Source organism: Protopterus annectens, chromosome 8.part0 (assembly GCF_019279795.1).
Source record: "Protopterus annectens isolate FY-2018-M chromosome 8.part0, PAN1.0, whole genome shotgun sequence".
Lineage (NCBI taxonomy): Eukaryota > Metazoa > Chordata > Ceratodontiformes > Protopteridae > Protopterus > Protopterus annectens.
Genome location: NC_056741.1, coordinates 1267268035 through 1267294364, shown reverse-complemented (window position 1 = coordinate 1267294364; position 26330 = coordinate 1267268035). Strand labels below are relative to the sequence as shown.

Below are 26330 nucleotides of genomic sequence, written 5' to 3'. Positions count from 1 at the left end.
AATTAGAGCTGAGAAACAGCAATGTGGCGATTATTTAGGGAATTGTAATGTATTTCTTTTTCATCTTCTGTGGATATTTTATAATATGGTTTGTGTTCCTAGAAACATGTTATACATTTTTACTTTTTATTTCTGTTGCATTGTGTACCTTTATCCGTGATGGATACAGTGCACTCTAATGCAGCACAGTTGTGTAACAGATGGCTTTTGATCTGTGCCTTGGCTGGAAAGGGGTCATTTTAATGGGACCAGCTGTACAGTTAACAGATGTTAAAATAAATAGTACATATTTGTTGTGTACATAAGGAGAGTTTTTTCTGCATGGTATGCATGTGCATTTGTCTGATTGTGTGTGTGTGTGTGTGTGTGTGTGTGTGTGTGTGTGTGTGTGTGTGTGTGTGTGTGTGTGTGTGTGTGTGTGTCTAGACAGGTGTTTATGAAATACTTACTGAAGCATTGCTAAACACGCTGAATACTTGACTGATTCTGATATTTTAAAACCAACGTGTATCTTTCTTTTTTCTTTTTTCAATTTGTTTTGTACCATGAAGCAAAGCTGCTGTTCTCTGTCAGTTTTCTCGACTTTCTGTTGATGTTGATCTTGCTTGGGAAGGGATTCACAGTTACCAGGTAAGCCTAATTTGACAAATCTCTCTAACATCTGCTAATTTGTGACTCATTTACTGCTTTATCCTTAACATTCTGAGTTTTTTCTTACTCTGTCAGTGATTTAACGCCTGTCTCCCTCTCTCTTGTGTTGTCAGTCATCGACTGTGCTGATTTACTCGTTCCTCTCTCTTTTGCTATTGTGCTGCATCTGTAAGACGTTTTTGCTAACAGTTAGTGTGTGCAGTGGGCATTTTGTTAGACTGATAGTATGTATGACTCCAGGTCTCTCTGCAGCCTCCAATAAGTAGCCCCTTGCCACACATCCATAAACACACACACACACACACACACACACACACACACACACACACACAGACATAAAGAGAAACACACACTCCTTTTACACATCTGGGTTTCTTTTTAAAGTGGCCTGCACATAGAGATGTGGATTAGTAAGTCTGACAGACTATTGTAAAACACTGAAATTGTACACCAGCCTCCCTTTGTTGAGAGTTTGTGTTTTACTAATAGCACTCTGTGTGTGTGTGTGTGTGTACTGCGGTGGTGGTGCTGCAGTAGCGTTGTCACCTCACAGTTAGACGTTGCCCGTTCGATTCTCAGTTAGAGCGTCTTCTGTGTGGCGGCATGCGTGAATGGGCGTTCCTTTGCTGAAGGTTGTGTGTTAGGCCCGGCAAGCCAGTACGTAAAAATCTACTGCCAATCATTAGCGGACCGAGTTCTGCTGTGGCAACCCCTAACCGTGAAAAGCCGAAAGACACAAACAAACAAACTGTGTGTGTGTGTGTGTGTGTGTGTGTGTGTGTGTGTGTGTGTGTGTTTGAAGCGGGAGCAAGCCCTCTACACCCTCCACACAAACCTAAATTATATGTAACAACTTCATGGTTGCACTACAGTGGAAAAAAGGGAAAAACCATGGAGGTACAACACCAGCTCACACAATCCAACACATTGTGATAAAGCGAAATGTAATATTACTTATAAATCTTAATAAAACTCCTACAGTGATCAAAAACTCATGATCCTTCCGCATTATAAGAGATTATAACTAGCAAAATGTACTGGAGAATATAATTCAATCAACTATGATTAGATCACTTTTTTAGGCCAGTTGTGACTAGGTAAAGTAAAAGTCAGACCACTTGAATGGAACTCCCCCCACATACACACACACTATATATATATATATATATATATATATATATATATATATATATATATATATATATATTTATATAGCCACTGTTGTGAAATTTAAATCTGACATTCAAGAGGGAAACCTCTAGAACGGTATGGCAAAGGAATAAAGGAAGGAGGGATCTCAAGAAATCGCCCAAGTGGGATGAATGAAAAATATTGCCAGTTTTGTAGAAGGATGTACACATCTAAGATGATATAGTGTTTGGACATAAGAGTATAAGTTATTACTTCAGAATGACATTGAATTTCTGGTCACTTTTTCTGTAAGTATATGATATGCAGTTAAAATTCTTACTTTATAGACTCCAAATGATCACAAGTGGGTGCACACAAAAAACTGAAGAGCACGTAAGTGGCAGCATATAATTATTTAAGAAAGTTTTAAGATGTATGGTATTTTTTCATTACTTATTGGTTTATTGATATTTATTGGATGTTTATTGGTGTATGAATATTCTTCTGATTTGACAAATGTAGATGTCAGCTGTACCAGCAGTAATAATCTGAATCTAATTGCAGGAGGGTCTGGGTGTATTAAATGAAATGTCTGCTACTGTGTATGTATTTATGTATTTATTTATGTATATTATATTACTATTTCTTGTGGCTGAGTTTAGTGCTTTGGGTGTTCTGTGGTTAAGTTATATTTTTAGATGATATTTTATATCTAATCTCATGGGATTTTTTCCTATTGTACTCTGTGGGAATATAGACTTTTTTTACATTAGATGGGGTGATGATGTAATCATTATCCTGCATTTTGTATGAAATAATCAAGTTACAGAAACCTTTTACTATGTGTACTTTGTACTATTCTCTGAGATTCAAGCTGTGGATAAATTATGTCTATGTATTCATTTTTTATCTTAGCAGTATACTACAATAAAAGGGTGTGATATATGTTTATCAAGTACAGAACATAGATTTTTTTATCACAGCTCAGTGCACATCATTAAGCATGTATCACCAGTCTTTCAGGATCATTAACCATTTGAGAAGTGGAATAATTCATAGTAACTCAACTGCATTCATGCTTAAAGAAAAAATAAAACTCTGCTTCCGCACTCAAACAAAAACACACTGCAACCATACTGAAAACCCATACTTAAATCAGCCTCCAGAAATGAAATTAAACAAAAATGAACAAAAAAGTTGTAATGTATTACTAAAATTAAAAGAAAAAGTCTCAGCTGTAACCAGTTAGAAAATGGCTTCTTGAGAAAAATGGACCTGGTTCTAAATATCTAATAGAAGTAAGAGTAAATCAAGTACAAGTATTACTAAGTTATACAAAGGAGCATATCTGAGAGTAGGCCTCACTAAACTATTAAAACTATACTGAAAGGTTACCTGACAATATAAAAAAGTTAAAAACAGTAGTAGAAAATTACCTCCATGATACAATCTACTGACTACAATCTATTCATAAAAAATACCAAATAGTTGTAGCCCTAGATTGTGAAATAAATGGAAAATATTAATTCAAACAAAAAAAAAAAAAACAGAAAAGAAATGAATAAATATGTCAGAATCTAGTATGTATGTTTGGTGAGATATTAAAAGGGACAAGCTCATTCCTTAAACCTTAGGTAAAAGAATATTTCAAATATTGAAAACCAGCTGGGAGCTCCTTTGATGCAGAGGAACAAAACCCACATTATGACCCAATAGACCCGAGTTCAGTTAGGAGCTGTCCGACTAAAGAGGGGAATAAGGAGGCTGTGTCTCCACACCTGTCTTTAGGGGGATGGATTGGATAATGAGCTGGCAGGGAGGTCCATTTCTTGTATTGTAGAGAGGATTGGGATGTAGAACAAAGCCCAGACATGCATTAAGGTTTTGGGTTAGTGCTCCCCACTTACAGAGGGGGCTTGGAATGCTACTAGACCATGCCTCACTGCAGGCAGTGACTTCTACGAAGTGACATTAGCTGCAGGCTTAGAGCCACTCCAGCAAATCCAGCTTGGCTGTACAGTATTGTGGCTCTACACTACACAAAACAAAAAGACACAGAATACAGACAACACAAAGCATGCACAACACTGTCCCTGTCCCCTTACCTAAGCCTTTCTTCAACCCTAAACCACAGACACTAACTATACCGGTACATCTTTACAACCAATTTTCCTGCACATTCCTGTTTGCCTACACTATATAAAACTAAATTCAACCATATGCGATTCACTCAAAAACCTTTCTACCAAATGCGATTCTTCCTTTTAACTTATACCCATATATATATATATATATATATATATATATATATATATATATATATGTATGTATGTATGTGTGTCTGTGTGCATGAGTGCGTGCGTATGCTTGTGTGTGTGTGTGTGTGTGTGTGTGTACATATATATAGACATATATATATATATATATATATATATATATATATATATATATATATATATAGATAGATATGTATATGCATGCATGTATATATATATATATATATATCTGTATATGTATGTATTTATATATATATCTATATATATATATATATATATATATATATATATATATATATATGGGTTACCTATATATAATCGACAGCCCACTCCATCGAAACCAACTTCACTGACATAGCAGAACATCGACAATGGGAGAGCTCACATTTCCCACATGGTAAGTAACCGTTTGGCCATCAACTTGAACTTTGCTCCTTCCCCCCGTGGCAGTGCATTCTCGGAGTTGGAATATTTATGAAGGAGGGTGTGGGGGGTGTAGCCCCCCCCACATCCTTGGGTTTGTTTTACTGGTAGTTGAATTCGGGATGGCCAAACGGTTACTTACCATGTGGGAAACGTCGGCTCTCCCATTGTCGATGTTCTGCCGTGTTGGTGAAGTTGGTTTTGATGGAGTGGGCTGTCGATTAACTAAAGGTAACCCATATATATATATATATATATATATATATATATATATATATATATATATACCCACATTTATATTGGTAGGGGTAAATTGTTTGAATTGTGTAAGTGTCAACAGCTTTCCTTCTGGAAGAATTTGGTCAACAGGAAGGCTGATCAACTTTTTACAGAGATCAAACTGTAATATCAGGATTGGGGAAGATGTCACTTCCCTGGTACTGTGTGATCTCTGAGTTGGCATGTGTAAGTTGCAGAGGGTGTGAAGGGCACTGGTCTCTACATAGTGGGTACAAGGGGACCTGACCCCCAAATGAAAATTCTTTTCTTTTTATGTGCTTCAAGGTTATGCCTCACAGCAAATGCCAACATTTTTGACATTTCCTGTGTCCATCTGATCTCAGAAGGAAAACCAGTAGTTAATATATATATATATATATATATATATATATATATATATATATCTTTGTATATCTGTATATGTATGTATTTATATATATATATATATCTATATATATATATATATATATATATATATATATATATATATATATATATATATATGGGTTACCTATATATAATCGACAGCCCACTCCATGAAACCAACTTCACTGACATAGCAGAACATCGACAATGGGAGCTCACATTTCCCACATGGTAAGTAACCGTTTGGCCATCAACTTGAACTTTGCTCTTTCCCCCCGTGGCAGTGCATTCTCGGAGTTGGAATATTTATGAAGGAGGGTGTGGGGGGTGTAGCCCCCCCCACATCCTTGGGTTTGTTTTACTGGTAGTTGAATTCGGGATGGCCAAACTGTTACTTACCATGTGGGAAACGTCGGCTCTCCCATTGTCGATGTTCTGCCGTGTTGGTGAAGTTGGTTTTGATGGAGTGGGCTGTCGATTAACTAAAAGTAACCCATATATATATAGATATATATATATATAGATATATATAGATATATATATATATATATATATATATATATATATATATATATATATATATATACCCACATTTATATTGGTAGGGGTAAATTGTTTGAATTGTGTAAGTGTCAACAGCTTTCCTTCTGGAAGAATTTGGTCAACAGGAAGGCTGATCAACTTTTTACAGAGATCAAACTGTAATATCAGGATTGGGGAAGATGTCACTTCCCTGGTACTGTGTGATCTCTGAGTTGGCATGTGTAAGTTGCAGAGGGTGTGTGTGTGTGTGTGTGTGTGTTTGAAGCGGGAGCAAGCCCTCTACACCCTCCACATAAACCTAAATTATATGTAACAACTTCATGGTTGCACTACAGTGGAAAAAAGGGAAAAACCATGGAGGTACAACACCAGCTCACACAATCCAACACATTGTGATAAAGCGAAATGTAATATTACTTATAAATCTATAATAAGTGGGCACTGGTCTCTACATAGTGGGTACAAGGGGACCTGACCCCCAAATGAAAATTCTTTTCTTTTTATGTGCTTCAAGGTTATGCCTCACAGCAAATGCCAACGTTTTTGACATTTCCTGTGTCCATCTGATCTCAGAAGGAAAACCAGTAGTTAACCAAATCTCTGCTACTGCCTTCAAACACAATTTGTGTGAGTAGTGATTGTGGTAGTGCTAGGGAAAGGGTTTTTGTATGGTAATGTGTAAGGCTGGGAGTTAAGGTTATCACACATTAGTATGGATGGCACGTGGCAAAGAAGAGTAAGGCTGTGAGATGTTGACAAGCTACTTCCTGTGGTATGGCCATTGATTCCCTTATCCTTCATTTGCATGCTGTTTGACCCTGAGCAAGTCACTTAACCAGACAGTGCTTTGGGGCAACTGGGAATTTGGGCTAGGCTCATTAATGTTCTCCTGGACTGCATACCTAGTAACTGTGTGTGAACCGATGGGTAGCAGGACTTTGCCATCTAACCACCTCACCACATACTACTAAACCCTACCAGTTTTACCAAGAAATACTAGCAAATGCAGTGCCAGTATTTATGTATTGATTTAATTTTGTTAACCAGGATAGAGCACTGATCAGATATGACCATTTGCAGGCTCAGCCTGGGTTTACATGCATAGTAAAATCAGAAAAGTAAAATTAAAGGAATAAATAAATTATACAGTATTACGACTTAATAACATTGATTTAAAAAATATACACATTCCATACCAGCATTACTGGCATTACATTAAAAAAAACTGGCAAAGCGGAGCAAAACAATGTGCAAAATAACTACCAACATCATATAAACTATCCAAACCCTAACTTACATCCAATGATTTCCCAATAATACTCACAAAACATTTCACCAAGAAAGGGATCAAAGTAATTGGAACTTGCACATCTATGCATTATCTCTTTCCAACAGCACCTAAAACAGGTTGATCAAATGTGCATTTGACCAAAGTAGAGACAACTGCACATACCCACACACACACGCACACACACACACACATACATGCACTAGCTAAAGCCTTGCAAATCTTCCATTCCTATTGTATATCTGTTCTCATACTTGTTTTTTAGAGATTTTAATCCATTCCTTGTCAGTTAAGCCTTCCCATGCTGTCTGCTAGAACATAATTAGTTGTGAACTGGTGCTGCAAACTTGAATTTTCTAATTTTTTACTGAGTTTAGTTGTTTTAGCACAATCTTATTTATTCTGTTTGCTTTTATCAGCAAAACTTTTGCATTTTCTTGTTAATCCATGTATTGTAGTGGTAATGTAATATACAATGAATGTGATTATTAGTGCAAATGTTATTAAATGCAAAACTGTACTCTATTTTTTTCATCAAATATGACCAAATTACCCTTTCCCTAGAATACAGCATTCTCAGAGTTGATTGTAATAAATATGGGGATCACAGGATCATAGGAGTTACTAGGAAGGAAATTCAAGAGACCATGTGCTTCTTGCCAGCACCCATGCTGAAAATGTACCTCATGCTCCCAGGATAGCAAAACATGTTAGGCCAAGAATTAATCTGGAAATACCCATTCAGTTATATTGAGTTTTCCTGAAATATGTGAGGGTATCACTTTGTTTAACATGTACAGGCAGTTTATTCCAGAAATTAGTAAGTGTTGGGTAAAAAAAAAAAATCTTCCAATCCATTATGTTTTATATTTGTGTTGGTGGAGGTTTGGATCCTTTTTTGAGTGTTTGTGGTACTGTTTGTCTTATGGAAGTACAAGAGATCCAGTAGGGTAGGGTGTTTGACACAATGGAAAGTAAGATATAGACCTTCTAATAGGTGCCCATAAGAAAGAGAGTATAGGGCTAGGGCTTCAAGCCTCTGTTGGTAATTAAGTGCATTTAGATCAGTAATATTATTAATATTGTTAATATTATTAATATTATTAGCTTTCTGGTTTTTAAAATATTATTATGTATTGACTGCTGTGTTCATCCCCACTGTCTGTTGATCATTAGAAATGTCTAGGTCAATCGTCCTGTTTGTTCCCCACCATAACTTAAGTATTCTTTGTAAATACCATATCGGTAACGTTCTTTTTATATTATGTTATTCTATATTATAATTCATCACTTGCCCTTCCCTCTTAGTCATATTACCCAATTACTACACCCCTTTCAACTCCTCCCACCAAAATCCCTCGTGCCCACACTCTTTCACTCATAATCCACCTACTCACCCATACTCTCCTCCACTCTCCCTTAATTCCTAGAAATCCTCAATCCCATTATAAACCCTCTCTCATTATCAGCCTTTCTCTCCCCTTCAAATCTACACTTATCTCTCTCTCTCTCTCTCATCTGACATGACCTCCTTAAATCACCACACCTTCCAGGTCCAGTGTCTCCTTTCTCTCCTCCTAATTAGCTTATGCTATGCTAGCTCATATTCATCCCTTACTTGTCCATTATTACCCACAAAAGTAACCTCCATACAATTCCATCCTCATCCTCACTATTACTCACATTACCACTCTATCTCCCCCTTTCTCATTCAGCCCAACCCTCCACCTATTCCACCCTAAATTCTTTCTCTTCCCCTGCAAAGCTAAGATACTGTCGCCTAATCTAATCTCAAAACTCCCTAAACACATTCCTAGCAAACCAAAAAGTCTAAAAGACATTTCCTTCAACAACATAATCCAAGCCGGTGATATCCATCCCAACCCCGGTCCTACTCACTGTGATAACAACACCAACCCCTCAACTTCTTCCTCCCACATTAATCACCTAAAGATCATTACTATCAAATGCACATAGTCTTTGTAACAAAGCTCAGCAATTCCATACTTGGCTAAACCACAACTAACCTGACATCCTAGCCATAGCCGAAACTTGGCTCAAACCCTTCATCTCTGACTCAGAGATCCTGCCCCAAGGATTCAATATTCTCAGAAACGACCGACTAGGAAAAAAAGGTGGCGGCATTGCCCTAGTCTTCCCTAACCTCCTCACCTTAATTCCCCTCCAAATTCCAATCCCACAATTCCAAAACACCGATCTAACTGCTGGACTACTTAAGCTAAACAAGCACAAAAATATTTGCTTCATTGCCCTCTATATCTCCCCTGGTAATAATAGCTCAACTCTCGAGGAGATTCTGTTATGGGCATCCACAAAAATTAACTACGAAACTTAGGAGACGTAAATATTGACTGGAATAAAATAATTAGCCCTTCTCCATCCCTATCCATCAGTCTCTACAACTTTACTCAAATAATCCACTCTATCACTCGACCTAATAAAACAAATCCCCCTGGTTCCACTTTAGATTGGATCCTAGTCTCAAATCCTAACAAAATAATCAACTCAGGCACAATTCCAGATACCATTAGTGACCACCTTCATCCATCGCTCCACTAGCTCTTCCCCATACCAACATCAATACATTCACACTTGTAACCTCACCAACTTTAACCCCACCACTTTCTCAAACTTACTCAAACTAATGAACTGGCAAACTCTAAAAACCCTTCCCCTTGACAAAGCCTTAGACTACTTCAACTCCATCTTCCTTGACACTCTCCCTAACCCCCTTAAGATATAAAAGAATAAAAACTAACACAGCTACATGGCTTTCCAAACAAACAAAATGGGCTATGCACCAAAGAGACAAACTTTGGAAGCTCTAACAAAATAATAAACTGCCCACTACCCTGCTTCAATATAAACAGCTCTGCAACCTAGTAAAACAGCTAATCACCAAGGACAAAAAATCCTACTATATCAAGCTCCAGTCCAATAACAATAAAAACCCAAAGCAATTCTGGAATTCTATAAACTCTCTCCTCCATCCAGCCACAAAGAATAATCCCTGTCCTGACCCAAGCAAATCCGACCCGGAGCTAGGCACTGAATTCAATTCATTTTTCATAGAAAGCATCTCTGCCCTTACCAAATCTTTTCCTAACAATAACCCAATGGCCCCTCACTCTCAGCCTCCAAACTCTCCCAACAACCCTCCTTTTCTGTTTGAGCTTAAACTCGTCTCCACAAACTTTATAAAAAAACTCCTTTCCAAACTCAAACCATGCAGTAACGCTCCAGACAATATTCCCCCTTCCTACCTAAAATATGCTGCAGATGGTATTGCTCTCCCAATCAGCATTATTATAAACCAATCCATAGATGAATCCTATGTCCCCAAACTTTGGCTCTCAGCTTATATCATCTCTCTCCATAAAGGAGGCAAAAATACAAGTGTCTCTAACTTCCACCCCATTGCTCTGCTCTCCCCAATCTCTAAAATCCTTGAAAATTGCATTCACTACCAACTTATGCCATTCCTAACCCAAAACAATCTTCTCACACCCACCCAGCATGGTTTCCGCCCAGCCCACAGCACCATAACCGCCCTTCTCTCTTTCCTTGAAATTGTCATTCAAGCCCAAGACTCTGGACACCTAGTTTCTACTGTTTTACTAGATCTGTCTAAGGCATTTGACACTATTTCCCACAGCCACTTACTCTGCCATCTCTCAAACCTTCACCTCTCAACAAAAACTCTATCCTGGTTCTCTAGTTATCTAGCAGACAGATCTCAGGCAGTCAAATGGAAGAACTCCATCTCTTCCTTCTTACCTACCCCTACAGGTGTACCACAGGGATCCATCCCCAGGCCCATGCTTTTCAACATTTTCATCAATAACTTCAACACTGCTATTCCAGATGCAAAAAACATTCAATATGCCAACGATTCTACCTTAGTCTGCTCTGCTACTAATTTCTCTGAACTGCTGACAAAAACTCAAACTGCATTCTCCACAACAGAAAACTGGATGCACCAAAACCACCTCTCTCTCAATGCAAATAAATCTAAAATCCTACTACCCCCCTCTAAGACCTACTCTTATAACAAAAATAAATTCAAAGTCCTTAGACAATCCAACTCACCCATAGACGTGGTACCTTCTGCTAAACTCCTAGGCATAACTGTTGATGAACACCTCAAGTTCGACATCCACATTCAACAAAACATTAAAAAAAAACCCACCAAAAGCTAGGTATGCTGTATAGCAACAATCACTTTCTCTCTAATTCCACTAGGCATACCCTGGCCACTACATATCTTTTTCCTTCCTTATTATATGGTGCTCCTCTCCTAACCAGCGTGTCCACCTCTACAACCTCCAAACTAGAAAACTGCTACAATAAAATCTCTAAATTTGCCACCAGTTCCAAACATTCCACCCATCATTGCCTCACCCTTCAATCCTTGAATTGGCTAGAAATTTCTAACCACCTGGACTACCTGCAACTATCCACAGCACATAGACTTATATTTCATCCCACAAAATGCCCTGCTCTAGCTAATATCCTTCCCCCTTATATTCCTAACAGAACACTTAGATCTGAGCACCAGAATCTAATTGCTATCCACAAACCTTAGTGCCCTGCTGGCCAACTGCTCCTCTCTTATGCTCTAGGCAAAAAATGGAATTCCCTTCCCTCCACACTAAGAACCACATCTAACTCTGACAACTTCAAAAGCCAACTTTTCAAACACTTGTCCACTAAATGGAAGTGCACCTGCCTCCACATTACTTAATCCTTGCTTTCTCTATGCACTAGGGGTCCTTTCCCCTGGTACACAGCTCTCTAAATCTCCCACAGTCTCATACCTATAACCCGTTACAAGCTCTCTTTAACTACTTTAGCTTCACTATCTTTAACCGACTTAAAATTCAGAGCTATGCTCGCATGACTCAACCTGTAATTAATGTAAATATTGTGAATAATTTTCTACTTTCTGCTTTAATTATGTATGTAAAGCAAGCATAATCTGATTCCTCAATAGATGTATTTTAACTGACAATCACTCTCAACACTCATTTTCCCTTGCATCAAAAGTAACTGAATCACCCTTAACTTCTCTCTTAACAGATTCTGCCAACTATGCTTGTTGTAAATTCTTATACATGTTTCTCAGTATAATGTTATCTTGTATAGTCCTGCATTTTATTGTAATTGAACTTGTACAATGGTTTCTTGGAGCTTTTCTCCCCAGGCCTCCACTGAAAATGAGTCATGTTGACCCAGTGGACTTCCCTGGTAACCAAACTGGAAATAAATAAAATAAATAAATGTGTAAAATGCTGTTGTTTTTAATATATCTGTTTATCTTGGAGCTTTTCTCCCTGGGCCTCCTATGAAAATGGACATGAATCCAGTCGGACTATCCCGGTCAACAAATGTAAAATAAATAAATAAATAACGGAAAGAGTTGACTGGGGCTGGCAATCATTCTGACAGCCATCAGGGGTGGTTCAGTATCTTTTTATGATGTTATTGCCCAAAAATACTTAATGACACAGCAGAGAGGGATCTGTAATGGCCTGACCACAACAGACCTCCCTTCACTTCTGCAAGAGGCATTCTGTCCATGCATCCCTGTCCTCTCTCTCCTCAAAGCACAAGTGGTGGTGTCTCCAGTCTCCACCAGGGAGGTTGCACAGTCCAGTATGCCCTAAGGGTGTGCAACCCTCCCCAACCCCCTAGATGAATCAAGCGGACCACACTTCTTCATCCTTCTGGGGTGGCACAATATGTTTGGTTAGTTGCATGCCAAAAAGGGCATACTATAAGTGTATTGGTGTAATTATGGCTGGTTACGTCTTGCGGCCTGTATGAGACGTCATTAGAAATTAATTAGGCTCACTAGAAGATTTCCTGACTACTAGTATAAATTGTAGACAAGGGGTGTTTGCCTAACATGACAATACTGTACTTGTTTTGCATTCAGTTTAAACCATATTTTGTACACTGTTATTTTGTAAGGATTAGTTTTTGCTGTAGTGATTTTAGTGGAGGGGAGTGAAGAGTAACATCCATTTTACAGTCATCAACAAATTTGGTTAGCCCTAGGCCTGGATTTGTGGTATGGAGGTCAGACAACTATATGCCAAAAAGGAGGGATCCCAGCTCTGACCCTTGGGATAGTCTGGTAGCTGCTTTTTTACTTTCTGAAATGGCACCTAGTTTCAGCTAATTTGCAATCTATCTAATCACATAAGAGTCTGACTTGAGGTTTTCTAGCTTATTTTTGTAGCCAGCACAGAATATAATGTCAAGGACCTTGGCAAGATCCAGATGTGTTGTATTGACCAAATGATTAATATCCACTGGCTCATTGACCATTTTTGAAGAAATGTTCTAAATGAAGTAGACATGAGCTACCTTTGATTAAACCAAATTGTAGAGGGTCTATCTGTGTTAGGTCCAATACCTTGCATGGGCTTGCAAATTAGGCCAGTTAGGCTGATGGTTCTGTAGTTCCTGGGGTCTGTGGTAGAGTCCCTGTGAAAAGTGGCATTACAACTGTTGTTTTCCATTCCTCAGGGACATACTGTGACTATGCTTGAGTTAAACAAGTGCAGGAGGTGTTCAGAGAAGGCATGTTTGGCACCATTTGTTAATCATTTTGGTAGACTGTCTAGACCAATGCAGAGACATTATTTATTAGAATAGTCAGAACTTGCTCCATTATTATTTTTTCGGTTTTTTAATAGGGTACTTATCCACATGGACCTGTTTCCACCTCAGCCTAGGAGCACTGCCTTGTTAACTGACTTCCTTAGACACATAGTTAAGTAAATGGAGGATGCAGGAATCAAACCCTGTACCACATGAAGCAGGTTGTTAACCAGCTTATAGTCTGAATCCTCTTCACTAACTGCTGATAAATGATTTTAAGGGGGTGCATGGGATTTATAGAATTTCAGTTACTGTTTCTGAGCTAAATCTGTCTTCAAACAAGTTAACTGTGTCTTAAGGGTCAGTATGGATAATGGCACGTAGGATTAGTTAAGAACATTGCTGTGTGTTACTTCTCAATTTTCATAAGTAAGTAAAGAAAGAGTTGTAGTTATACACATCTGACACTAGTTTTAATTAATGTTTAGTTTTGACCTTCCTGATGGTTATTTTAGTTCCTTGCTGACCTTTTTTGATAGTGCCCTTAATGTGATTAGCTTTTGGTGTACTGTAGCAGTTTAAAAACTGGTTAATATTGGCACATCACCAAAGTAGTTTATTTTTAGATTTCCCATTTTATCCGGTTCTAGTGAGAATACTAGATCTACATAATTATGTAGGTGGAAGAACTCAGTTGTATAAGTGGGAGGTGAAGCTGCATGGCCGCTGTTGAAGTTGCAGTTAAACTTAAGAGAGCTCATAATAGATTTTAAGTAGTACTGCACATTTAAAGTCCTTAAACTCAACATTGTTTATAACTATGGAGTTTGCAACTTTGAAGGAAAAGATTTCTATTTTTTAGCTTTATCTTAACCGATGAAAGAGATACTTTAGGCATGGTATTCTTGGGGGCTGTGTTGGCAAGGACTTGGTCCAAAATGTTCTGGACCCTAGTGGGATGGTTACTATTGTTCTAGGGAATTGTCATTTATTAGGTCTAGGAATCTTTGGGTATGCCAAATTTTTGATGTGTGCATACACCAGTTAAGCTAAAAATAATTGAAATGTTCAGCTGTAAAGTTATTTTTTTTCCATGGGTAGTCATGGGTAGTTTAGTGAGAACCTTTAGGAATCTCTTGTAGTATTCTAAGAAAATGGATAGTGTTCTATATCAGGCTATAAACTGATAATTTATCTTGTTAAGGGTAAGTTGGAGTTCGTTAAGTTTAGTTTATTAGAATCTGGAAATCTGCCTAGAGCTGATATGATCTCTTACAAATATGGAAATGCTCATCTATATATCCTCAAGACGTAATGCATGGTAAATGCTAAACCCAGCTAAGGAGGAAACGCTATCTTTACTGTAAAAGCAAGTCTAGGCTATGACACAAACATGGCTGTGTCCAAATCTCAGGAAAAGACAGGCAATTTATTCTTATGATTTCTGCCATTGAGAAGAGCAAGCTTAATATGTTCCTAATTAGAATGTGCTGTAACTGTGTTTGCTGTGTCAGGATAGCCAGTATTCAGACTTGGCCTATAAAAAAGACACTATGGGTGCAGCAAGGGCTTTGGCCAGCAATCAGTAGCTGTAGAACGAGAGTTACAGACCGTCCCTTGTGAAGCAAGTTGGTATGTCCCCATCTATCCCAGGCTGACACATACTGGACCCACCAGAACAACACAACCTACTTGGGCAGCTGTTGAAGCCAGTTCAGTTTAGGCAAAGGTAGGATTTTCCTCAAGGCTGGAATCTTGCTGTCAGTTTTTAGCAAGGAATATTAATTATAAGTGGGGACTGGAGTTTGATTTGCAGCAGTGAAGATGTGTCTGGGGGGCCCAGAAGTGGAAATAAAACAAAGGAGGGTAGATTCTTGAAGAACTGTATGAAAATATTTAGCATGGAAGATGTGAATTCAGTAGTAGGAGTTCGGAGTGAATTTCCATATTATTCCCCAAGATATAAAAATGGGATAAGCTAGACAATACTTACATTTCATAGGAATAGGTAGGTGCATTTAATTGAAAGTTTTGATATGCATCCAATAACTGTTTCAGATCACACGCCAGTAATAACTAAAATAATAATATGAGGTAATGGAATGAAAATGAGACACCGGGGCTTTCCCACCTATCTGTTGAAAAGAGAGGAATTTAAGGAATGAATAGTGGGAATAATTCAGGAGTTATTAGAGAAGATAGAAATTTCTTCTGAAAATAAAGCTAGGGAGTAAGATAAAATTAAAGTGAGTGTAAAAATAGGGTAGAAATAAAAGAAAGAGAAATATGATTAAGAAGAAAAATAATTATTCAGAAGGCCTGACAAATGTTAAAGTATTACAAAATAGGGGGAATCCTGCAGAATGTTAAGCAGAAAATAAAGGATTACTTCGGTAATATGCATGAGTTTAGAAAGATTGCTGCTAAGCAACTGTTTTTTTACTAATAACACCAGAACACAAAAACTTTTAGCACAATGACTCCGGCAACAAAAAGTAGAAAGGGTTGTCGCCAATCTTAGGGAGCCTAAACAAGGAATCATGTAGAGTTACTAGAAACATTTCAGAAATTTTATGAAAGTCTGTATAAATCAGGGAAATATGGAGATCAAGAAAAGGTACAAATGATAATGTTTATGGAAGAATAAAGTGTGCCAGAGTTAGGGGTAGGTGAGGCTGAATTACTAACAGCTAGGATAGGAGGAGATGAAATAAAAATGATGATGTATAACCAATCCACTGGAAAGTCCCCAAGAATAGATGATATTCCTATAGAAGTTTGGATGCTGGGAGAAAAAAATGATAAAGATGTTTGCAAACTAAACTAAAATTATGACACAGTATGGTTTGTTTTCATTTATATAAACATATGATTGTCTTTATCATACATGATAATTTAATAAAGATGTTTCTTGTTTAAATAAATGACTAGAATCTTGCTTGTATTTAACACGTTTGGAATAATTCAACAACCCTCTCTTCTCACTTCTAGCAAGGTCAAGTCTGGTTGGAACAGGTAATTTCTAAAACAGCAGGTAGCAAGGAATGCAACACAAAGCAGGACAGCCAAGCTGGCTCTGTGATAACCTGCTAATACATAACCCTAAAAAAACAAAACTCCTACTCTTTCTTCCTAAAACCCTCACCCACCTTAAATCAACCTTTTCAGTACTCCCCCTTAATAACACATCCATCATTGTTGAAACTAGCACAAAACTACTAGGAGTAACAATAGATGACCAACTTAAATTTGACTTGCATACAAATAACTGTATTAAAAAGACACACCAAAAACTGGGCCTTCTCTATCGAAACAAAGGGTTTCTTACAAATAAAGCAAGAGTTACCCTCTCTCACTCATACCTACTGCCCAGTCTATTGTATAGCTGTCAAATTCTCACTAATCTCAACTCCACACTTCTAGCAAAACTAGAATCCACCTATAACAAGTTTGCAAGATTCGCTGCCCAACAAACTTATAAATCTCACCATTGTCTCTCACCAAGATACTTAAACTGGCTTGAACGACCCCACTCACTCCTTCACTCCCAACTACAGATAATCAATCCATAGAATTCTATACCAGCAATCCTTCTATCCTAGCCTATCCTCGTTAATCTCTCAATACTCCCCTACCAGGTCCTTACGTAGCTCTGACCAAAACCTATTACAAATACACAAAGCTAAAACTAAATTTGGATGCAATCTCTATAGCTTCAATCCTTCTATGGCATGGAATAAACCGCCACTAGAAATCAGGTCTCTTACACAAACTAATCAATTCAAAACTGCAACCAAAGAATACCTAAAAGCACACTGGTCCTGCCCTTGTTATCATCCTCCATAAAGGACATTCAGTCCACTTGCTAAACTCTACCTTACTATTCACCATCAATATGCTCTCTTTTGCCTCCGATGATGAACTATAACCTCTGCATACTATTTACCTTTACAGCTATAGATCTCATTTCCTCTTCTGATCTCAATTATTTATTAGAAACATCTATTGTTACTTATAATTATTGCTGCTTTTTATGAATTATTGTCTTATATTGTTTAATGCTTGCATTTCAAAACAATGAAGCTTCTTAACTAATTACCTCTGTATTAACTAATATACTTTCTGTGTAACTACTGTGAAATTCTAATGCATTTAATGACTTCTATACTGTGTAGCTTTTCTCCCCAGGTCTCCGCTGAAAAGGTGCTATTCAGCTCAGTCGGACCATCCTGGTCAACAAATGTAAAATAATAATAATAATAATAATTCATGCCTCTCGGGGTTTAGTGATTCATGTCATTCACACCCATGTGACACTGTCACTAGGATGTATTCATATTTCGTTGGGATAAGGACTAAAGAGCTCTCATGGCATGACAGATCCTGGCACCAGAGATACAATTGTCAACCTATCTTTATTCACCCTAGTTTGCATGAAATCTGTGCGTCTGACAGTGTAGCCGTCAATTACTAGGACATTTCTGTTTGTATTCCCCGAATTAGTGGCAATGTAAAGTTTATAGTCTATAGAATGGTGGCTGATTGATATGTAAGAGGGTGGTGCAATGAACATTCTGCTTCATGCTGAGACTTAGCCTTCCTAGCTGTAGGAGACATGGACGTGACCTCAACACATTTCAGTAATACTAACTCAGCATCTAACAGTACAGAGAGAGGGTGTGTGTGTGTGTGTGTGTGTGTGTGTGTGTGTGTGTGTGTGTGTGTGTGTGTGTGTGTGTGTGTCACTATAAAAGCCAAAAAGTGTCCTAAACAAACAAAACTCTGTCACAGTAACAAGTATCAGCAGATTAGCAGTAAATACTCTTAATGCACACATATGGACTTGGATTGAATCAAAACACTCCTGTTATGTTTTGGACTTCTAACAAGGTCAAATCTGGTTGGAACAAATCATTCCTACAACAGCAGGTAGCAAGGAATGCAACACAAAGCAGAACAGACAAATGGAGTAGCTCCTGCTATGCAGCACAATTTAAAACCTTCATTCAGAATTTACAGCCAGTCAAAAACTGAGCTGTAAATTAAGACTGAAATAAGCAGAATAGCCAGAACACTAGAAAATGTTCTGCTGTCACTAGAACAAATGTTCCAAGTGAGCAAAATTCAGTCAGAGTAAACAGCATTAACAGATTAGCAGTAAACGCACTTAAAACACATAGATGGACTTGGATTAAATAAAAACACACATTTCTCTTTTGACTTTGGGACTTGTCGCAAGGTTACATCTGCTCAGAAGTGGTCAGTCCAGTAAGAGAGAATGTAGCAAAGAATGCAGCATAAAAGCAGACAATCAGATAGAGCAGCCTCTGCTGTGCAGCACAATATAAAAGTTACACTTAAAAGTCACAGCCAACCAGAAAATCTGTTGTAAATTAAGCCTGAAGCAAGCAGAAAACACAGAGCACCAGCAATATATTCTGTACTAACCAGAAAAAGGATGCATAGGATTAATTATGGTGGGCTCTGCCCCTCCCCAGTAAAACTTTTGTTCAAATTCCACTTCAGATTATTTTTTATATGTAATTTTAGCAGAATTCAAACTCTTGTAATTTACACAGGTGACATGCAACCTGGTAGAAATAGTAAAGGTTTTAAACAATGATTTAAAGAGAAGGTTGTAACTTGTAACTTGGCAGCAATATGAATTTTGTATAAACAAGAAACAGACATAATTTGTGTAAATTTGGACAATATTGCTAATTTAGGCCATTCAAAGTCTGACTTCCTGTTCAGGACTCAAAACATTGTGTCCAACTGTTATATTATTTTGTTGTAATGCTATTAGGGGTTCAGCCTTTCTGTTTATATTCGTTGCTTTTATCTTTCTGCCATTTATAAGTCTTTAACTAATATTTCTATTGCATAACTTTTATATCTTGAGTTTTTATGCTTTCCTGCTTTCACTGTTGTGTTATGCTTGCATTTCTCATCTCTGCCATATATTCGGAATCTTCCTATCATTGTTTTAATGAGATGAGAATTCCTCTTCCTCTGTTTCTATAGTTTTGTTGTATGTAGTCGTGTGACTTTTGGTATTCTGATGCTGTTGTCATTATTGTGTACTGTGAATCTTTTTTGTAGGGGAAGAATAAGTCACAGTGGCTCCATCAAGCTTTCTATATATATGACACTGTATACCATCACACACATCATCTTGTTGATATATGAGGCAGAGGTAAGGAAACACTTGCCAGTTATGGCTACCAATGCACTTGAAAATGTTGTTATATACTATCAAAATAGTGATGCCTACCAAAGTCAAATGTACACTTTTCTTGGGTTATTCTTCCTTTCATTTGATACAGTGTTGAATAGATGAAGACTGTGAAACTCCAAAATTGTCTCAGGTAACAAGCAATGTTTACTGTCATTTTCACTAGACTTATTTAAGCTATACTTTCTTCTTGAAGATAGCATTTATGTCAGTTTAAACATACTTGCTGTGACGCCCATGCACTGGCCCAGCAATCAAGGAGCCTCAGTCCTCACCACTAACACCAGTGAGGGGCATCCACATTGAGGAAGGATAAGAAATACACACACAGTAAAGTACAATTTCCCCTTAAGAGCACACAGAGATCACAGTCAGTCTGGGGCTGGTTTCTCCCTTTCTCTCAAGATCCCCAATAAGACTCCTCACTGGCATAGCTATAGGGTCCAGATCTCAGCCTAGTAACCTCCAGCACCCTCTCTGTCCAAACAGTGCTTCATGTCCCTGCTCAAGTAGCTGACACACACACACACACACACACACACACACACACACACACTTTGAGATATGGGTTATATACAAACACACAGACACTCCTGGGGAAGGCTGGCACAGATTCTCCAGTTGTGCCCCCTTTCTGCCAAGTCTAAAAGGTAGTACCAGCTGCCACCACCTACTAATATCAGCTACTAAAAAGGCCCTTAACAAAGGGTGTCCAGTTATTACTGTGCAATATTATTCAAATGGTAAGTGTGACTGAACAGCAAAGCTTATTGGAGTAGCTTAGTACAGTATCACTATATACATGCAATGTACTCTAGAGCTTAAATTATCTCTACATAAAACAGCCACAGTTGAAAGGTTTAAAAATATTTAATAATAAATAATAATAAAAAAACACAAGACAATACTTCTTACTACACAGTGCTAGTCAAGAGTTCAGAGATCACAGAGAAATGTTTAAAATAATACAGTAGAAAAGTTCTGACATCAATACAGAAAAAAATAATCTAATCTTCCTATTTCCTAGCTATACCTAAGAGAAAACACAGTTCTAAAATAAACTTACATATAGAGCAAAGCAGTGCTGGTGATGTTGGATGTTCTGAAGACAAATGCCAAATGCTCTCTGATTCTCTCACTTTAAATTGATAACACAGTGCTGCTTCACATTACTTCATTCTTAACAATTCTTTGGTTTTCCCAGGCTAACAGAAACTCAAAGGGTAATAGCCCTTTTGATCTTGCAGCTGGTCAGGAAACCACAGCAATAAAAGAAATTATACATGTAAATTCTAGCCATTAACTCTGGCCTCAAAACAATAGGCAGAATGCCTTTATCTAGACAGCTCGGCTCTGAGTTTTGACATCAAAGAATTACACAATGCTTAACTTATCATCTTTCCTCCAGCAGAGTGCAATGTGGTTACATTTTGGAAGTTCAACATTTACCATAATTTCCTTATATTTAAGAAAACAAGCATGTGGCTTACATTACTATTTACAAATGACAGCATTATCTGCAAAATTCTATCTGGCTAGGCTGGCAGCCTTCACCTATCTTCACACTTGCCATGAATGAATAAGAAATATATCTGTGTCCATTCAGAGGTGTGACTAGCTTTGGACCTGATAGTTAACAGCTCTGATCTCGAATCACCAGATAGTGCTGTCCCTCTGTCTTTTGTAATGATTTTTTTATGGAATTATTGTTAAAGGACTTTAGATGCAGTTTTTTTTTCTGTGTTTAATTATTACTAGTGGCATGTTAAAGTCAGAAAAGTTGGCTAGAATGCAAACAAAACTCATTGTGTCTTTTTGAGAGTGTGATGCTTAAACAACTACCCAAACACCTATGGAAAAAAAAGATGGTCTCCTATCTGAAGGAAGGCATGTATCATTCACCAGGCTTTTAGTGCTACATGAAGGTACCAGCATTTTAATAAGAGCAAATACTGGAACACATGACCTTTTGGTTTACACTATGGGCTGCATGCTGGGCCATGATGACCCTTGTTACGTAAGTGTAGATATGTAAACATACCTATGATTTAACCATATTTGCTGTATCACTGTACTGATAGAAAGTAACCATGTAAGCAGGTTTATAGGTATGAGTTTTCTGTTTTGGCCATCCATAGGGACTCTGACATGACTCTGACACACAGCAGTCATCTAACAAGAGGTGAACTTAAGTACCGAAAATGTAGAATATCTGAAATCAGATCTTAGTATATGCATGGAGCTAGGTTTACTCTCCCTGCAAGTGTATTAACATACTGAGGTACTTTTTCTATGTGTACAGGTATTTAAACATAGGATCATAAGAGATTACTAGGCTATCGACCCGGAGGTCATTTTAAGGCTAGCCATTTCAACCCAATGTAATACCATAGAGGTACTAGTCAATACCCAAGATTGCATTTAGTAATGACTGCCCATGTCCAGGAGGTTTGTGAGTTCTATCCCCAGTAAGAATTTACGGTGCCCCATCTACTCATCCAGGTTCCTCTTGAACGGTGTCATAGAGGTGCTGTGTTTTACATGAATTTATAGCCTGTTCCACAGATGTGGCAGTCACTGGGAGATAAATCTGTCCCTCCAGTATGTCCTATTTAAGTTGCAGGCCATATTTAAGTATCTGGAATGGGTAGCACTAGATCCATTTGATTTACGGATATGCAGCAAGTTCATTAGGTTTGGGTCTTTGGTTGCTCTGCAGGCAAGGCATAAGTGTCCCCTAAGAAGTCTATACAATACAGTGTATAGTGACATGGATATTAGTCGATCCATGTATGGAGCATGCTGGAGGCCCTTGATCTTCGTTAGAAACCTCTGAGGTCTCTCTAATTGTTGTAGGTTCTTAGTACACTGCATACTGAATGGAGCATTATACTCAATTATAGACTGGATAAGTGCTGAGTATAGTGGGGTTATTGCTTCTTTTGCTCTCGAGGCAATGCCTTTACTAATCAAGTGAGCTACGTGGAAAGGTGTCCTTACAATGGTGGACGCATGGTGTCAACATTAAGGTTGCGGTCAACCTGTGATCCCAGGTCCCTTACAACTTCATTAGTACTTAGGGTATTGTTATTGATTTGATAATGTGAAGGGACATTGTTTTTGCCAAAAAGAATGGTGATACATTTCTTTGCATTCAGTTTGAGACCATAACTAGTGCAGCAGTTGTTGGTCTGTATGAGACCCTCCTGGAGTATACTGGCATCATTTGGAGATTCAATAATTGCACCTAGTTTGCAGTCGTCTGCAAACTTGGTCAGCCACAACCTTTTAGTTTTGGCCTGAACTTCTGAAAAGTATGTATCAAACAGTAGGGTGCCCAGCACTGACCCCTGTGGCACCCTGCTGGTAACAGGTCTGCTGGTTGATGTGGAGTCACCCACTTTGATAGTGTGAGCCAGTTGGCAACCCTTCTTACAAAGAAAGGGTTTATATTCAGTTTGCTACATTTATTGGTAATGCCTGAATGTGGGATTGTGTCAAAAGACTTTGCCAAGTTGAGGTATGCTGTGTGCACAGATTTGCCCTCATCAGTGGCCTTGGTCACACTTTCAAAGAACTCCATCAGATTTAACAGACAGGATCTGCCCTTCATAAAGCCAAATCGAGTAGGATCCAGGTTATGGAGGTCACCTATGTCATTATTTATGAGATCCATAATGATATATTCCATGGCCTTACAGATGAGGCTGGTCAGGCTTACGTGGCTGTAATTCCCCGGGTCTGTTGCTGTTAGTGGTGATGCTAGTTCATATTTTAGCCTGTTTAGAAGACAGCCTGGGATTTCATCTGGTCCCATAGAGGCTGTTTTCTTTGCCATGGATAAGGTTTTGAGGACCTGCTCTTCAGGTATGTGAGGTTGTGGGGAAGTTTGGATAAAGGTTTGTTGTAAGTTAGGAGGGGATAAGGGAGTGAAATTTTTACTAACCTGATCAGCTAGCAGGTTTGATATCTCTGTGGGGTCAGTGTGTGTGATACCATTGGCCTCCAGATCTGCACATGCTTGGGTCCTACCCTTTAGGTTAAAGCTGTAAAAGGCCTTATGGTTATCCTTGGCAGTACTTTCTAAGTTTCTCCCAAAGGAGCTCTTGGAGGATTTGACAAGTTGACTTACTTAGCTGTTAAGGCTGAGGATGGCACTTTTCCATTGCTGGGTCCTTGTGTTTGTTTTCTTGGACAGCAACTTTTTGCATTTATTGTAGAGTTTGCTGATGGTGAAAGTCCACTCTGGCAGCTTGATTTTACTTGGGGCTATGGCTTTGATTCTATCTGGTACAGCCGAGTTTATACACTTATGCAAGTGATTATACAGGGCTTTAGTGTAAGCTTGGGGTGGGGTTTAGAATGCATTTATACCTTCACCTAGGCAGGTATAGTTTGCCTTGGTGAAGTTTTTTAATATGATTTCACCCTTTGTGAGTTCTGGTGTTAGTGTCAGTTCAAAGGTGACTGATTTGTGGTCCGTTTTAACTAATGAGGGTCCAACAGTTGCAGCAGTGCACCTGTTTGACATGTTGGTGAAGACCAGATCTAGAATATTTGTTCCTCTTGTCAGGATAAGGACAGTTTGCTCCAGGACATTTGAATACACAGAGTCAAGGAAGTTTTGTGCTAGGGAGTTTGGGCTAGAGTAGGTTTCCCACTTGATGGTGGAATAATTGAAATCCCCCATAACCAGTGTGTTTAGTAAAATTAGGATTGCCTTCAGTTTGGTTAAGTAGGCTTTGTGAGTGTCATGACCCATGGAGGAGGATCTGTAACTGGCTAGGACATGAATGGGGGTTTTATCCACCGTAACCTGGACCTGGAGTAACTCCATGGAGTTGTCCAGTCTAATTAGATGCGAGGTGAATTTATTTCTAATATAAACTGAAACAGCACCTCCTTTGGTTTTCAGACTTCATTTTGCAGTCTAAAGGTATAGAAGGCATTGTAACCTTTCAGGGCTGGGGTAATCTCTGAGGCCTTAAACCAAATTTCTGCGACTGCACAGACATCTACATCTTCTAGTGACAGAAGTACTTCCAGGGAGTGCAGTTTTTGGTTTAAGCTCCCAGCACTTAGCAGCATGGCCCTTATTTTATTCTGATTGGTTAATTTCATGTCAGTGATGTTGTTTTCAAGACCTTGCCTAAAAAAGGCACTATGAGGGAGGCAAGAGGCCAGCAGCCGAAAGCCTGGGGTGCCAGGTGTATTGGCCTTATACCTTGATTCACTCATGAGGTATCTCCGTTAGTACTTTAACGTACACTCTAAAATGGATTGTAGCTTACATATGAAATAGTAACAAGCAAAATGCAGCAAGTCCTTTATATGTGCCTCTGCCAGATGCATAGTAACCAAGCAGTAAGATGTCTGCCTCACAGCTCTGGATCTGGGTTTAGTCCTGTCTTGTCTTGTCCCTCTATCTTTTTGTTTCTCTGTGTACTCTGTTTTTACTCCAAGCTGTAAAAAAAATGCTGACAGATTTGGTGTGTTGGTGTTTATGTGTGTGCATGTGTGTAAGTCATTATACTGAAAACAATAAAGTTAACTAGCTAAGCCCAGTATGCAGAAGTTTTTCTCTTCAAAGGTGATATAGGAACACACTGAATGGATAAAAATTTGACTGGTTAATGATTTTCTTAGAGTCAAACAGGGGGCTCGGCAAACTGAGACTGAGGGAGTCGAATTCAGGACTGCAGAAAGGAATTCATTACCACTCTAAGCTGTCCCTGATGTTGCCCCATATTTTTGCCCTGGCCCTTGTACAGTTTTTGATTTTGTGGTTAATCACTGAGGACTCCAGTCAGTCAGTAGTGTAAGGCATTAGAGTTTCATACTCCTTATTGTTCAGAAAATGTGTGTCAATGAAAATGTGCTGCTCTATTAACATTTTAAATGAATTTGAGTAATAATTAAAAAATTGTACCTAATTTTGGGCATTGCTCCTCCATTATTTTTGGGCCTGTCTCTAAATCTTGAGCAGATAAATGAAAACTATGCTCTGCACTAAACTGTTGACTATGAGGTCAAGTTCAGCTGAGCCTATTTATGGGGTATCCTGGGGAGAAAAACTCCAGACATAACCAAACTTAATTACAAAAACCCCATAATATAAACAAAACTCCCCCATGCAGGAGTCAGTATATACATAGAGGTAGACAAGAAGTGCTATGATCATGTTGTACACAGGTGCATTCATTAACAGTTATTAAGCAAAAGATTAAAAATAGTATTTTAGCTATATTAACTGAGTAAACCCACTGGGCACAAAGGCTTGTTTGCAGGGGTGACTTGGGAGTGCTGTCTGGTTTACTGATTTGCTACAAGTCACACAGTAGGCAAATGGGTACTGGAGGATTCAGTCCCAGGACTGCAAAATACATTTCTTTAGCAACTTACAGCCTTGATTCTCTGTTAAAAAAAAATTGTCCATTTGTTATTTACCCATTGTCTGTTGTTTTTTTAATATTCACACTATCTTTTATGGTGTGCAGTCAAAGAAAAA

General features: G+C 38.3%; 1 protein-coding gene across 2 annotated transcripts in view; it reads left to right on the top strand.

Annotated features, from left to right (window-relative positions):
- Positions 1 to 26330, top strand: part of TMEM145 (transmembrane protein 145) — a 777234-nt gene that overhangs the window by 673639 nt on the left and 77265 nt on the right. For both annotated transcript variants that reach the window (XM_044080786.1, XM_044080784.1), the window contains exons 10-11: positions 552 to 630; positions 19690 to 19783. In XM_044080786.1, the coding sequence (XP_043936721.1) occupies positions 552 to 630; positions 19690 to 19783 (173 nt within the window). The remainder of the gene's footprint in view (positions 1 to 551; positions 631 to 19689; positions 19784 to 26330) is intronic.